Raw genomic sequence first — 12,903 nt, forward strand, 5'->3', positions numbered from 1 at the left:
CAAGTCTCTCAAACATTGGTTAGGTTGAACCCATTTTTTTGTAAATGTTAAATTCCATCCATGAAAAGTTGTAATGGTGATAACGTGTTTGTACAGCTAGCCAGCATTAGCATAGCTAATCAGCTTGATAGTGACTACATTGCAAGGATGCTTTACTGTTGAGTGCAAATCCCACTCCTTATGCGTGTGTTTTTCCAGAGTAGAGGAGTATAATTTTGTCATCGCTGTCTGGTATTTGGATTGTTCTGGATCCTGAGTCTGGGAGTCATAATGCATATTCAGCTCTGAAAGTGCTGCAAGCAAGATTTTATCACATGATAACTCGCATGCAATTATTTCTAATTGGACAACTTGGTAGCCTGTTCATACGTTCCAGGCAGCTAGTTTAATATCCAGCTATGGTGTGATCATTTTAGGCTTTGTATTTAAGTTCAAGCCAATTGCATATTTCACACTGGTGCCTTGGCCACGATTATCTGCCAGCAGTGGTGAATTGGCTGCCCTGGATGTGGGAGCTTGGGTTTGTAGCATATTTTATCATTTGTCCATTGGTTCCTTCCCTGGTTTTTACAGCCCCTGCCAAGGGACCACAAATACATTTTCTAGTGTGAGACCATTGCTTACTTATTGGAGGCTTGAAATGGCTTAAACTGTTACGATATTTGGTCTCTGTAATAATGAGGTTCCTAGATTTTATAACTCTTAGCTCATCCAGAATGTGAAAGAAATGTACTTTAGGTTTACAACCTTTCAAGGGTAGAATTGATAAAATTATGGACTACCTTTATAACATCAGAAGAGGACTATGTAACTTGTGACATAACACTTATCAATGTCTTGAAACCACTTTCATTTTATATAATGCTAATCCCTGCTTTCTAACTTATTGCCACCAGAATTTGAAGTGCTTTTCTCTCTGGAAAGAAATAACCTACAGTTAAGATTATTTATGTAGGACAAGAGAATACTTTGAAACTTAAATGCCTCAATAGAGACATTTAAGTTTCTACCACTTAATAAGTCATCTAATTCCTTGGGATAAGGAATTAGATAGTAGATTAGGACTAGCTTTGCCAGAATTCTCAGTGTTATTTGTCTAAAATCCATACCTAAATTCCACTGAGACCAGTAATAGATTATGTATAGTATTCATATAAGCTGGCAAAATAATGTTAGCTGCTTGGCTTCACACACACACTCATAAAATTACCAATCTTTGCTTTTCTCATGTTATTGTCCTTGTTGGTTTTTCTATTGTCTTCTCAGATATTCTATTGGCTAATACTTTAGAATTAGGAAGATTTTCCTCTGAATATTTTAAAACTATTTGAATTTGCATTCTGTACAGATACTTCAAATGTCAAGATACATTATATAAACAGGAACTTATGGAGCTGCTTATTTCATCTATGCTTGCCAACTATGATATCAATATCAGCTTTGAGTATCATCCTCAAGTTGTGAAGGATGGGAGAGAGAGAATGAGAGAGAAATAATGATCTTTCTCCCTCAGTAACAATGTTAGTTTTCATGTATATTCCATTTCTCATGAATATCCAAAACAGTAGTCTTGTTTTACATGATACGTTCCTGCTGATTGTGGTCCTCTTTTCTACATTCTGCATTATTTCAAAGCAAAATAACTTTTTTTTAAAAAAAAAGTACAGTAATCCCTCAATTAGTGCGTCATTTTTTTTTTAATTCCCAAATTCGATTAGTGCGCCTATATACATCTTAAAAATAAATGTTACAGATTTTAAAAATTTTCTATCTATAAATTTTTATGGCTAACTATTTTAAAAAATCATTCACCAGAATGAAATAATTTAGTTACCCATTTAAAACATTTTACAAAGTTATTTTTAATGGCATGCTACACTACTTCTATGTATACTATGTTCCAAATTTTTACCTGCAAAATTTATGTCTGCTATAGTACGCCCACAGATTCGAGACCCTTCTGCACATCTCACAAAAAAGAGAATCCATTCCGATAATAGGGTAATCAATCTGTCTTCTGGGATGAGTTGTTTATTATTACACGTCGGAAAATTAACTTTTATTTTATGATCATTGTAGTTTTTAAAGTGGTTACTATTTTGCTTCTATAACAGTTGGGAAATTTTATCTATAAAGCACGTGATTTCGTGTGTTGGCGACCAATTCGTGCGTCCTTCATTTCTTTCTCCCCTTCAATGATAATGTCCAAGAGTTAATTAAATCTCATTCTGAAGAATTGAGTGATTCTGACCTGCTAAATTTAGATGCACAGCAGGAAGATCCCGAAGAATATGAAGAAAATTTAACCACTGATAGTCAGCCAAAAGAGATTTCACAGAAGCAATTCGAAAATATTTTTTGTACAATCGAAGTTTTTAAACAGCAAATGCTTAGAGACTGCCCCTGATGAAGGGAGAAGCAGTAAAATTTGCAGAAGAGGCAATAGGGCCATACCGTCAGTTGTATGAAAAAAAGAAACAAAATGCCCGCCAAACTACATTAGCTCAATTCTTTGTTAAGAAGTAGAATAATAAAATTTATATTCTGAATATGTTTTATTGTATTTCAGCTTCATTGTTTTCCTTTAACTAGGCCCTGAGACATATCTTAATTCTTTTATTAAAAAATTAAGGTTCAAAAAAGAAATTTGAGGAACGAATCATACTTTTTCCCATAGGTTAATATATTCGATTAATGCACCTGTTTTAAAGGGATTGCTGTATAGCCATGGCCTGACATTGTACTCACCTACATTTACCAGTGACATTAAAGAAAAACTTTAATTTATTGATATGTTTTTCATCCCTCTGCTTCTTTGATTCTACCAAATGTTTAGATGTACAGGCCATTACATATCACCACCTGGTACCTTCAAAAAACAGGGGTCTTCAACCTTTCAGACAGTGCAGGCCCATTAAAAATTTCAATGAAGCCTGCGTGCCACTAAGCTATACTATGGTATTTAGAATTGTAAGATGCTTTCCAGATTCACAAGAAACACTGTGCATTTGATACTTTATATAAAATCCTATAAAAATAAACAAACTCAGCTTTAAGAGCGTATGTAGGAGTCGGGTTCATGATAAGTAAATACAATCAATACTTGAAAAAAGATAATTTAATGAAGAAAACATTCATTTTTTACATGTCAGTGAGCAACTTGACAGTGTTTTTCCTTAACCAGCTCGTTGATGTTCGCATCAATGTTGGAAGTCGCTATGTGCAGATTATTCTTGAAATGTTGGTCCGTAATCTGGGTTCTTGTCTTGGACTTCACATGCTTCATTCTGGAGAAGAACTGCTCACATAAGTATGTGCTTCCTAACAAAGCGCACATCTTCAAAGCATGCTGGCGAAGATTAGGGAATTCGTCCTCTGAAATGTAGTCTTTGTAAAATGTAAGCAAGGGCACATTGAATAATTTTTCTCTCAAAGAAGAGTTGTTTTGGAGTTCAAGCAGCTCCATTTGTACTGAGCCTGGCATTTCGGCAGTATTGACACTGAATGGCATTGAAAATAAACCTAAAGAAGACTGTTGGTTGTGAAAATCGCTAAATCTCTCTTCGAACTCGTTTCGCAACACAGCAAATTTTGTAGCGTATTCATCAAGAGACAAACAGTTGGACTCAGCGAGAAGCTGAAAATGAGTTAAGTCTTTTTTTGCGAGTTGTGCCTCCCAAAGTTTGAGCTTGGCCACGAAAGTTAAATTTGATGTGATCAAACAGAGTGTGCACCAGTTGATCTTTGGATTGTAGCTGCGTATTTAGGCCATTCATATGCAATGAGATGTCGGTCACAAAGCATTAAATTTTGCAATCGGATTCCCCTTGGTTTGCATGAACTGCTGTACTTTGCTCCTTAAGTCAGACTCTTTTAAGAACCTTCCCTCTGCTCAACCAATGCACATCGCTATAATAAACCACATCGTCGTGATCCGCTTTGCACTATTGGGTCAAAAAGTCTTGAAATTAACGATGATTCAATCCTCTTGCCCTAATAATGTTGTCGACAATAAAGTCACAACAACTTTCATGACATTCTGAAATCCAATAGTTTTTGAGCACAGATTCCAAATTCTCCTGGTGGATTAAACAGTGGTAATGGACGAAATCTTTTCATTCTAGTTCTGGTTCTTTCTGTAGCAGCGCAACAAACCCTTCGTACTTTCCCACCATAGCAGGGGCACCATCAGTTACCACCCCCTTGAGGTTGGTTAAGCTGAGGTCGAAAAACTGGAGCGTTTTCAGTTTGGAGTCGGTTCACTTTGTCCACACGAAACCACCCTTGAAGGTGATCGAAATTGGACGAATGTTTGTCTCATAGTGTCATTTTATATTGTATTCTTTTGATACTGACAATGACTCATGACAAATTAAACACACTGGCTTATCGTCGATAGGCACAAAAAAGTACAAATTGGTCTACTTTTCATTATAAACCCGACAATAATCACTTGATGTATGCTTTTTACTCATAGACGCTATAGTGATGGAAGGTGAACCCAAAAATGAAATGATCCAAAATGGCCATGTAATGGTTATTATCCACTGAATATGTCTCTCACTAATGAAGAAAGTCTGGCAATATAAAACCACAATAGGCTATGGCCGACACGACGAACCTGCGTACACTTATACACGAATATTACACTGTTCACAAATGGCTGACTGTGGATGAGATCCTCTTGTATTTATATGAAAATAACGAAGTATCAAGAACCTTCGAGATGTATCTGGAAGGCACTAGACTGCGCACTCGAACAAACTACCTCTTCAGCCATCTACCTGCGACATTAGTACTAGTACTTAAGTACCAGCTTGGCGCTGGTAGATGGCTGAAGAAGCATGTCTATTTAATATTTATTTTTATAGGATTTTATGCAAAGTGTTCCTTGTGATTCTGGAAAGCATCTTACAATTCTAAATACCGCAGTATATGCGGTATTTAGAATGAAGCCCGCAGTATATGCGGGCTTCATTGAAATTATTTTTTATTTAATCGCATTTTAATGTTAAATAGTTATTTTTTCAAAATGGCCAGCAGGCCATGTGTTGAAGACCCTGATTTAAAGAGTAGTAACAGTTTTTGTTCAGATTGAGTTTAAAAAATGAAATTTAGTAGTGATAGCAAAAGTCAATCTTGAAGAACACATCTAGAGGGGAAAACAAATGGCATAGTCATTCCATACATAAAAGATATCTGAAAAAATTAACTAATTGAAACATGGTTTTAGAAACTGTATAGATCTTCACAACTAATATTTATGATTAGAAAAATAATGCACTATAGAGATATCCTCTATAAAGTTATCATTTCAACTAAACCATGTTTGGCTCCCAAGCTGTATAACTGAGAGGAGACCTCCACATAGCCTTTAAAGGAATGCGGAGAACCGACCAGGGCTTCTGACCTGATGTCCATTCCTCACCTTCTCGTGGTGCACCCTGTTGGGTATCTACTTGGATACTGAACGAACGAGGGTGGGCTGGCAATTTGGGATTTAGCCGACCAAATTGTATTCTTATTGGTTAAACCAAAATATAAAAAAAATGATGGTACAACATGACAAAATTTCATGCCGGCTGGGGCGTCGCCCAGTTAAACAAGGCCCCCTTTGTTTTCGCCAGGGAACCAGGGCGAACAGCGAAAAGTCAGCTACTGGAACAAATCTAAAAACAAACCCCAACCGAACATCACCAGAGTTAAAGATCGGTACTATCAACGTAAGAAGCCTGAATGGCAAAGAAATGGAGCTAGCTGAGGAATTAGATAAGTACCAGATCGACATAATAGGGGTGACTGAAACAAAAAAAGACAAAAACTGGTGAGATCTTTCTGAGCAATAAATACAAAATGTTATATTCAGGCAATGACAATCAAGGAATAGAAGGAGTAGCTATAGTATTCAACACAAAATACGAGGCTAATCTTCTTGAATGGCAGTCAGTCTCAAGTAGAGTAATGTGGGCAAATATGAGAATGGGGAACTGGACAATGAGACTTATTTGTGCCTATGGTCCCACAGAAGGTTCTACTAAGGTAGAAGTGGAGGAATTTTTTGATGCTTTAGAAAAAGCAACTGACACAATGAAAAATTAAAAGTTGATCCTTGTTGGGGATCTAAATAGCAGAGTAGGAAATGATTGTGAGACATACAAAAATATTTTGGGAAAATTTGGAGAAAAGGGCAAAGAATAATAATGGCAAATATCTGTTGAATTTCTGCTCAGGACATGGACTGGTTATTACTAACACCATGTTTCAACATAAAAATGTGCACAAATTCACATGGAGAGAAGAGGCTAGGAATAAGAAAAGTCTCTTTGACTATGTTATTGTTGATAGTGATGTTTTCTCCCTGGTGCAGGACACCAGAGTGTACAGAGGATTTGAAATTGGAAGTGATCACTATTTAGTCTTCTGCAGGATAAAATTGAATTTAATATCGAAAAGAATAACATGTAAGAAAGTTTTAAAGCGAATAAAAGTTGAGCAGCTCTTAGATGTGAACTGTAGACTAAAATACACAAAGATTATTGAAGAAAAAATGAAAGGGTTTGAGAATAGGAACCAAACTTTAGAGATTCAGTGGCAAACTCTGAAGAAAACATTGATTGATTCTGCCAGAGAGGCATGTGGTGAGGTTGTCTGTAAGGATAAAAAAATCAGAACTCCCTGGTGGACACAGGAAGTTAAAGAGGCAGTGAAGGAAAAGAAGAAAGCATATCAAAAGTTCCTGTCAAATAAGTCATCTTGAGCTCTTCGAGAATATAGAGACAAATGCAAGAATGCTAAACACTGTGTAAAACTAGCTAAACAAAAGTCATGGGAGGACTTTGGCAAGAATATAGAAAATAAATATCAAGAAGGTGGCAAAATATTCTGGAGGTTGTTGAAGAAGCTTAAGAATGGAGGAAAAAGTGCTGTAAAAGGAATTAGAGATGATAAAGGTGACATGAAAACAGGAGAAAAAGATATCCTTGAAGTATGGAGTAATTACTTTGAAAAACTGCTAAATGAAACAAGCAGTGATGACAGCACAGTGGTAAAAAACACTGACCAGGCATGCAGTCAGGAATACGTATCCATACTTGAAGTAGAAAAAGCCATCAAAGGCTTGAAATGTGGAAAGGCAGCAGGAGTAGATGATATTCGACCAGAAATGCTGAAGTATGATGGTATAAGAGTCTTACAGTGGCTGCACTGCATAGTTCAGAAAGCCTGGACAGAGTACGAATTCCCGATGATTAGTTATTAGTTATTTTTTTCATCACAGGCTAGGTTACGTTTTGTGGTTGACTAATTGACCAAAATCAATAATACTGCAGTTTGTCATGGTGAGATGTTAGCTTTTTTGCATACAACACACACACTTCAGGTGATCTTAATGTAAAAGTTGATATTTTGGGTAATTAAGTTTGATTTTTATATGCTATTACACCAGCACTGTAGAAAGCTATAATATTTTCATAATGAATGGAATGTCTTGGAGATGGGTAGGACAGTGATCTACTGTATTTACTCGAATATAACTCGCCCTTGCATATATCTTGCATCCCTGATTCTACTTTACAAAAAAAAAAAGAAATTAAAAAGTTTTGCATATACTTTCACATGAAAAAGTTTAAAACTTTAAGAAATACATAGTAAATTTTGTTATGGCAGTTTTAGATACTTTTGAATTCGGTTGAAGAGAATCAGCCTTTCAACTCAACAATTGTCGACTTACCTTTGTTGTTGAGTCGTGATATTTTGATAATACTGCTCCAGTCATATGTATGTCTTCATAGCTGAACTATCTCTACCAACCTACCATTGCTGTCTGTTTTGTGCTCTGCTTTCACTTCTCGTTAGTCATTTGTGAAGGATTGTTCATAGCATATCTCAAGTCTTGTAAATTATTGGCAATTTTTGCCTGAAATATGGAGAAACATTCAAGTTACGGAGCTGGTTTTAAACTCAAAGATCACATGATTGTGAAATGATAAAAAGAACAAGCAATAATGCAACTGTTTGTTTTAATTTAATTACAGAAGCATTGTCGCTAAAGATTCAAATATATTGTGTGATGAAGGAGAGCGGCCAATTGCATAAATAACGTTGATAATTAAAATTTAAATACATTCATTCTTTTTTTATAATGTAAGCAGTTATAAATTATAATGAATACTAACTATCTAATTATAAATATCAATTTCTTTTTTTTTTTTCTCCAGAAAAACTCTTTAGTTTCCGAAAATCCTCGCATCTCGCACCACCATTTTTTAACTTTAATTTTTGGGGAAAAAGTGCAAGTTATATTCAAGTAAATACAGTAGAACATAACCTACATAATTTCCTGTTGGAAAAATAAATTGTGAAATTTGTTTTTACAGTTTTGGGACTTTGTAAGGTGTACTGTAGATTTTATAAACTTAAACCCCTTGTTGGTGAGATCCACATAATTAAAAAAAAAAAAAAAAACTTTTTTGCATGATTTCAAACCAAACTACAATAACATATCATACTTGTACCAAAGGTAGGCATACTCCCAGGCAACTCACTGTCAAATATCAATGCTTCGGTTTCAATCATTTGGTTGCTTTAACTTGGTAACAAAAGCGATCTTTTATTCAATTTTGAGTGGCTAATAGGTAGATTGCAGATCTTGAAAGAGACTTCCAAGAATTTGGGACTCATCAACGGAGCTCACATATCACCTGCACCAGCTGTCATACCTTTCTTAGATTCATTCACAACTGCCAAAGGCAATCCATTCCAATTATGCACCACTCAGAGAAAAATTAACCCTCATCCCCTTCACAGAATTTATTCTCTACTTCCATGGATAGTCCTTTCTCCACCATCCATAAAATGAAAATTTTCATATATTGGTATCCTGTATATGACCCTTTCAGAAGTTAAGTCTCAGTCATATCATTCTTCTTTTTCCTATTTACTAGTTCTGTATTCCATAAATTCTCAGATCAGTCTTCTTAATTTGTATTCCACAACCTGGTGTCATCTTTAATACTCTTTTACTCTCCACTGTATCAGCATCACCATGGAATCAGACCTGTATGCAATAGTCCGAGGTCATATCAAGGCCCTGTAAAGAGGCAAAATGACTTCCTTTTATGGAAGAATATTGAATTATCTTAAGATAATTCAATAACCATGTTACACTCAATTTCATTTAATAAATGCACCAAATCATATTCTGAAGTCTAAAATGCCGAGTTAAAGATGCTTATGTTATGATGGGATTCTGAGGGGGAAAATCATGTCTTAAAGCTATTTGATGTAATAACTTTGATTTGTCATAATTTTTATTGAAGTTTTTTCATTTAAAAAGGTTATCAGTGGCATTCTTTAACAGAAATATTCCACTTTTATTTTATGTACTTGACATAACTTTCTTTACATTATTAAAAAAAAAGTGTGTGCTGTTGTTCAAATACTATGAATGATGCATAATATGTAATCTTTTGTAGTTACCTAATGTTTTTGACATCATGCACTTTAAGAGGCATTAGAAAAGAGTACTTGAAAAAGAGTTATTGAACTCAAAAGTTGGGATTGCTGCAAAATATGAACAAGAAAAAATGTTCAAGATTTAATTGTAGGAGTTTAAGCTTGAAGAACAGATAAAACCACTCAGTCCAACTGGGATAAATGTCTTGACATCCACTTTGCACTTTATGTCTGTGTATGCACGCGCATGCACTGTTAAGGTGAATTATTTCTCCCGTACGATAAAAAAAAAAAGTATGAAACTCGGCATTGTCAAAATTATTCTGACACATTCTATGTCTGATACTGGTGGTGAGCAAAAAGCTTTAGAATCTGCACTCTGTAATGTTTCTTCATAATATGCAGTAGCACTACAGGAAGTACTTGAAAAAGAAAAACATGGAATAATTTGATAAAATACATGTATTCTTTCTCTTTTTCTTTTTCAAAGGTTGGAAAATAACATTCACCTTAGAAATTGAGTTTAAACATTTTAAATGGTACTGACAGTACCATTTGAAATGTTTAAACTCAATTTCCTAGTGTGACTGAATGATTGAGAGATTACTATTTTTCCTTATTAGTATGAGTTGTATTTTTTAGATATTGCATCACTTAAAATTTTCAAAAGTTTTAATTTTTTAAAAAAATATTTTTTATTCTGCAGAATAATTGCAATTGAAAGCCGCAGTAAAGACGATGATACCAAGTGGTTGACTTATTGGGTAGTATTTGCTTTCTTTTGCATTGTTGAATTTTTTTCTGATATCATCCTGAACTGGCTACCATTTTATTGGCTTGCAAAGGTCAGTATGGAATTACTTTTTATATTTTCTAAGAATTTAAAGAACCTGAGTGTAATATTAATCACCAGACTTGTAACATTTCTGATATCCATATGTACGTACACAAATGATAATACTATGCTGGTCCTGCACAATTTTCATTGTTAAAAGCTTTCTATCAACATTTTCTTCCAGATTATATATGGTTATACAGTTTTTTAGGTTTTTAGTATTTTTGGTTCTTACATTTTGGTCTTTCTTTGGATCTTCTGCTATTCTGCATCAAACACTCTTTCATAACTTTCTTCTCTCATTCTAAATGATCAAACCACCTTAGATTGCTAATAATATTACGTTCCTTTTTAATGTCTTCATTTTAAGAGGTTCTGCTATTGATTGTATATGTAGTCGTCACTTTTCTAGCCTTTGTTTTATTCCTAACCCAGCTCCCACTCTAATTAAAATTGATTTGAACACTTTCTTTTTTGATCACCATGAAACAAATTAAGAAATTTTACAATCACTGAATATTAAACCAATTAAGTAATATATAAGTAAATATATATATATATATATTTTTTTTTTTTTAAAGTTAGAACATCTAAATTGAATGGACAATAGCAAACTGCCAAAAATACTATACAGATATAAAATAAATGGAAAAAGAATTGGAAGACAAAGAAAACAATGGCATGAAGCTGGAACAGGCCACTTGGCCTAAAAATCCATGATGGTAAGAATACTTTATTGTATCTTACCAAGTGTTTTGGCTAATTTCTCTTATTCATTAAAAATTTATTCAGTTGACTGCCACCATACCAGCCTTACTTATTCTATTTTTTTACAAATTTAACTCACATATAGAATGTAGTTTTTCATATTTTTGCAAATTTTCATTGTTAGATTCCACATTTTGGCTAAACTTTTTTTTCTACCTGAAGATTCAATTTGTTTGGAATATATCTATATGAAGTAAAGACAGTTTATAATATTTGATTTTGATATTGAGTTTATTGCTACTTCCTATCTGTGTGATTTATATGAATGATGAATAACAGCATAAAACGCTACCCCTTCCCGTTTGCCATTAAACTCATTAAATTGTCTTCCTGTATATCTCTAACTGTTGACCTACAATTTAAGTATAGGCTATACAATATCCCATTTACACCATAATTCTCAAGTTTTGAATAGCTTTTCCTTTGGTACTTTATAGCTTATCTTCATCCATTTAAATACAGATCTTTGTTTTATTCCATGATTTCTGAACTTAAAAATCTTTTCCTGAACCCTCCTTGTTCTTCCCAAGTTTGTCTTCAGTTTCCTTAATCTCTTTTTAAACATGTTTGTATGAATCTTATATGTAATATTCAACAGGGAAATTGCTCGAGTTTTAGTATTGTTTTATTGTCATTCTTATAGATGGGTATGAGACTACTCTGATCGGCTGGTGAATAGGCCTGAATTATATAATCACTACAATTTTTATACCTCCATATTTGAGCTTTTTTGGTTATATATTATTACTCTAGCTGCCTTACAGGTGTCAGGTTTTTAATAGCTTTTCTTTCTTATTCTGATAGTGAAATGTTTCATTATCATGTTTCTCCTACATATTTTCTTCTGCTATTCGGCCACTGCTTCTCATTTAATTTTTCAATGTAATTACTGTGAACATTAGAATTATCTCTATTTTCAGTTTGTCTTATCTCATTCCTTCTCGGGGTGCTCTTTCCTCTCCATTTTTTAAGCTTTTCAATAGCTAGTAAGAATATTGGCTCTGTAGCTCAGTCAGTATAGCAAAGTCCTTTGGTCAGAAAGACCTGGGTTTGATTCCTGTCAGTGACATGAGGAACCTTCATCTGGTGTCTTTCATCCAAAGGTTAAAGTTAAAAAAAGTTAAAGGTTAAGTTAGCTTGTCTCAAGTGAAGGTAGGGGTTTTTTCACCCAGAACATTACGGTAAACTGGCCCATGAACACATGCATCTACAGACATAGGACACACTGGGAGGCATAGGGCTTAACCACCTTATCCTTGAGATACGGCTGCAGTTAAATGAATAGAAAATCCTCAACACCGCAAGGTAAAAGAGGAGGAAAGGAAGAAGTAGGAAGATTGCTATCTCAAATTTTTAGCCCATTCTCATTCATTCAATATCTGGTTTTGGATGCCTACCAACAGAGTGCACAATGGGAAGATATAATTTAATGTTGAATCAGACGCTCTTGTCAATTTTCTATGTTCCTTACAACATAGAAAATTTATCACCTCAGTAACATTTTGTTGATTAAAAATTGTTTTTCGTGGGTTTTTTTAAACCCACGAAAAACAATTTTAAACTTTAAACTTCTCTCATATTTGCTTGCTTCATGCATTTGAATCTTAACATCTGGGATTTTTGAAATTTCCAAGGAAATTAATGGTTCTCAGGTTATATTTTTAAAATAACGTACTACAAATTTTCAAAATTATTATTTAGCAAAATTACTGCATGCTTTTTAAACTTTAAACTTCTCTCATATCTATCTATTGGAAAAATTTATTTTCACTTGAATAAGCAGGAGTTCTATGTCAGGTCTCTAGAGCAGGGATTCTGTAATATGTAAAATAAAAATAATAATTAAA

The 12,903-nt window shown here is 34.1% G+C and overlaps 1 protein-coding gene across 1 annotated transcript in view; it reads left to right on the plus strand.

Annotated features, from left to right (window-relative positions):
* The window catches only part of LOC150107614 (receptor expression-enhancing protein 5-like), a 93,214-nt gene that overhangs the window by 33,259 nt on the left and 47,052 nt on the right, over nt 1-12,903 (plus strand). Inside the window, exon 3 of the mRNA XM_090391421.1 lies at nt 10,160-10,298. Within this exon, the coding sequence (XP_090247547.1) occupies nt 10,160-10,298 (139 nt within the window). The remainder of the gene's footprint in view (nt 1-10,159; nt 10,299-12,903) is intronic.

This window comes from Typopeltis vanoorti, chromosome 4 (genome assembly GCF_054136105.1).
Source record: "Typopeltis vanoorti isolate ZY-2024b chromosome 4, IOZ_Tvanoo_1.0, whole genome shotgun sequence".
In the NCBI taxonomy this organism is placed as follows: Eukaryota; Metazoa; Arthropoda; class Arachnida; order Uropygi; family Thelyphonidae; genus Typopeltis; species Typopeltis vanoorti.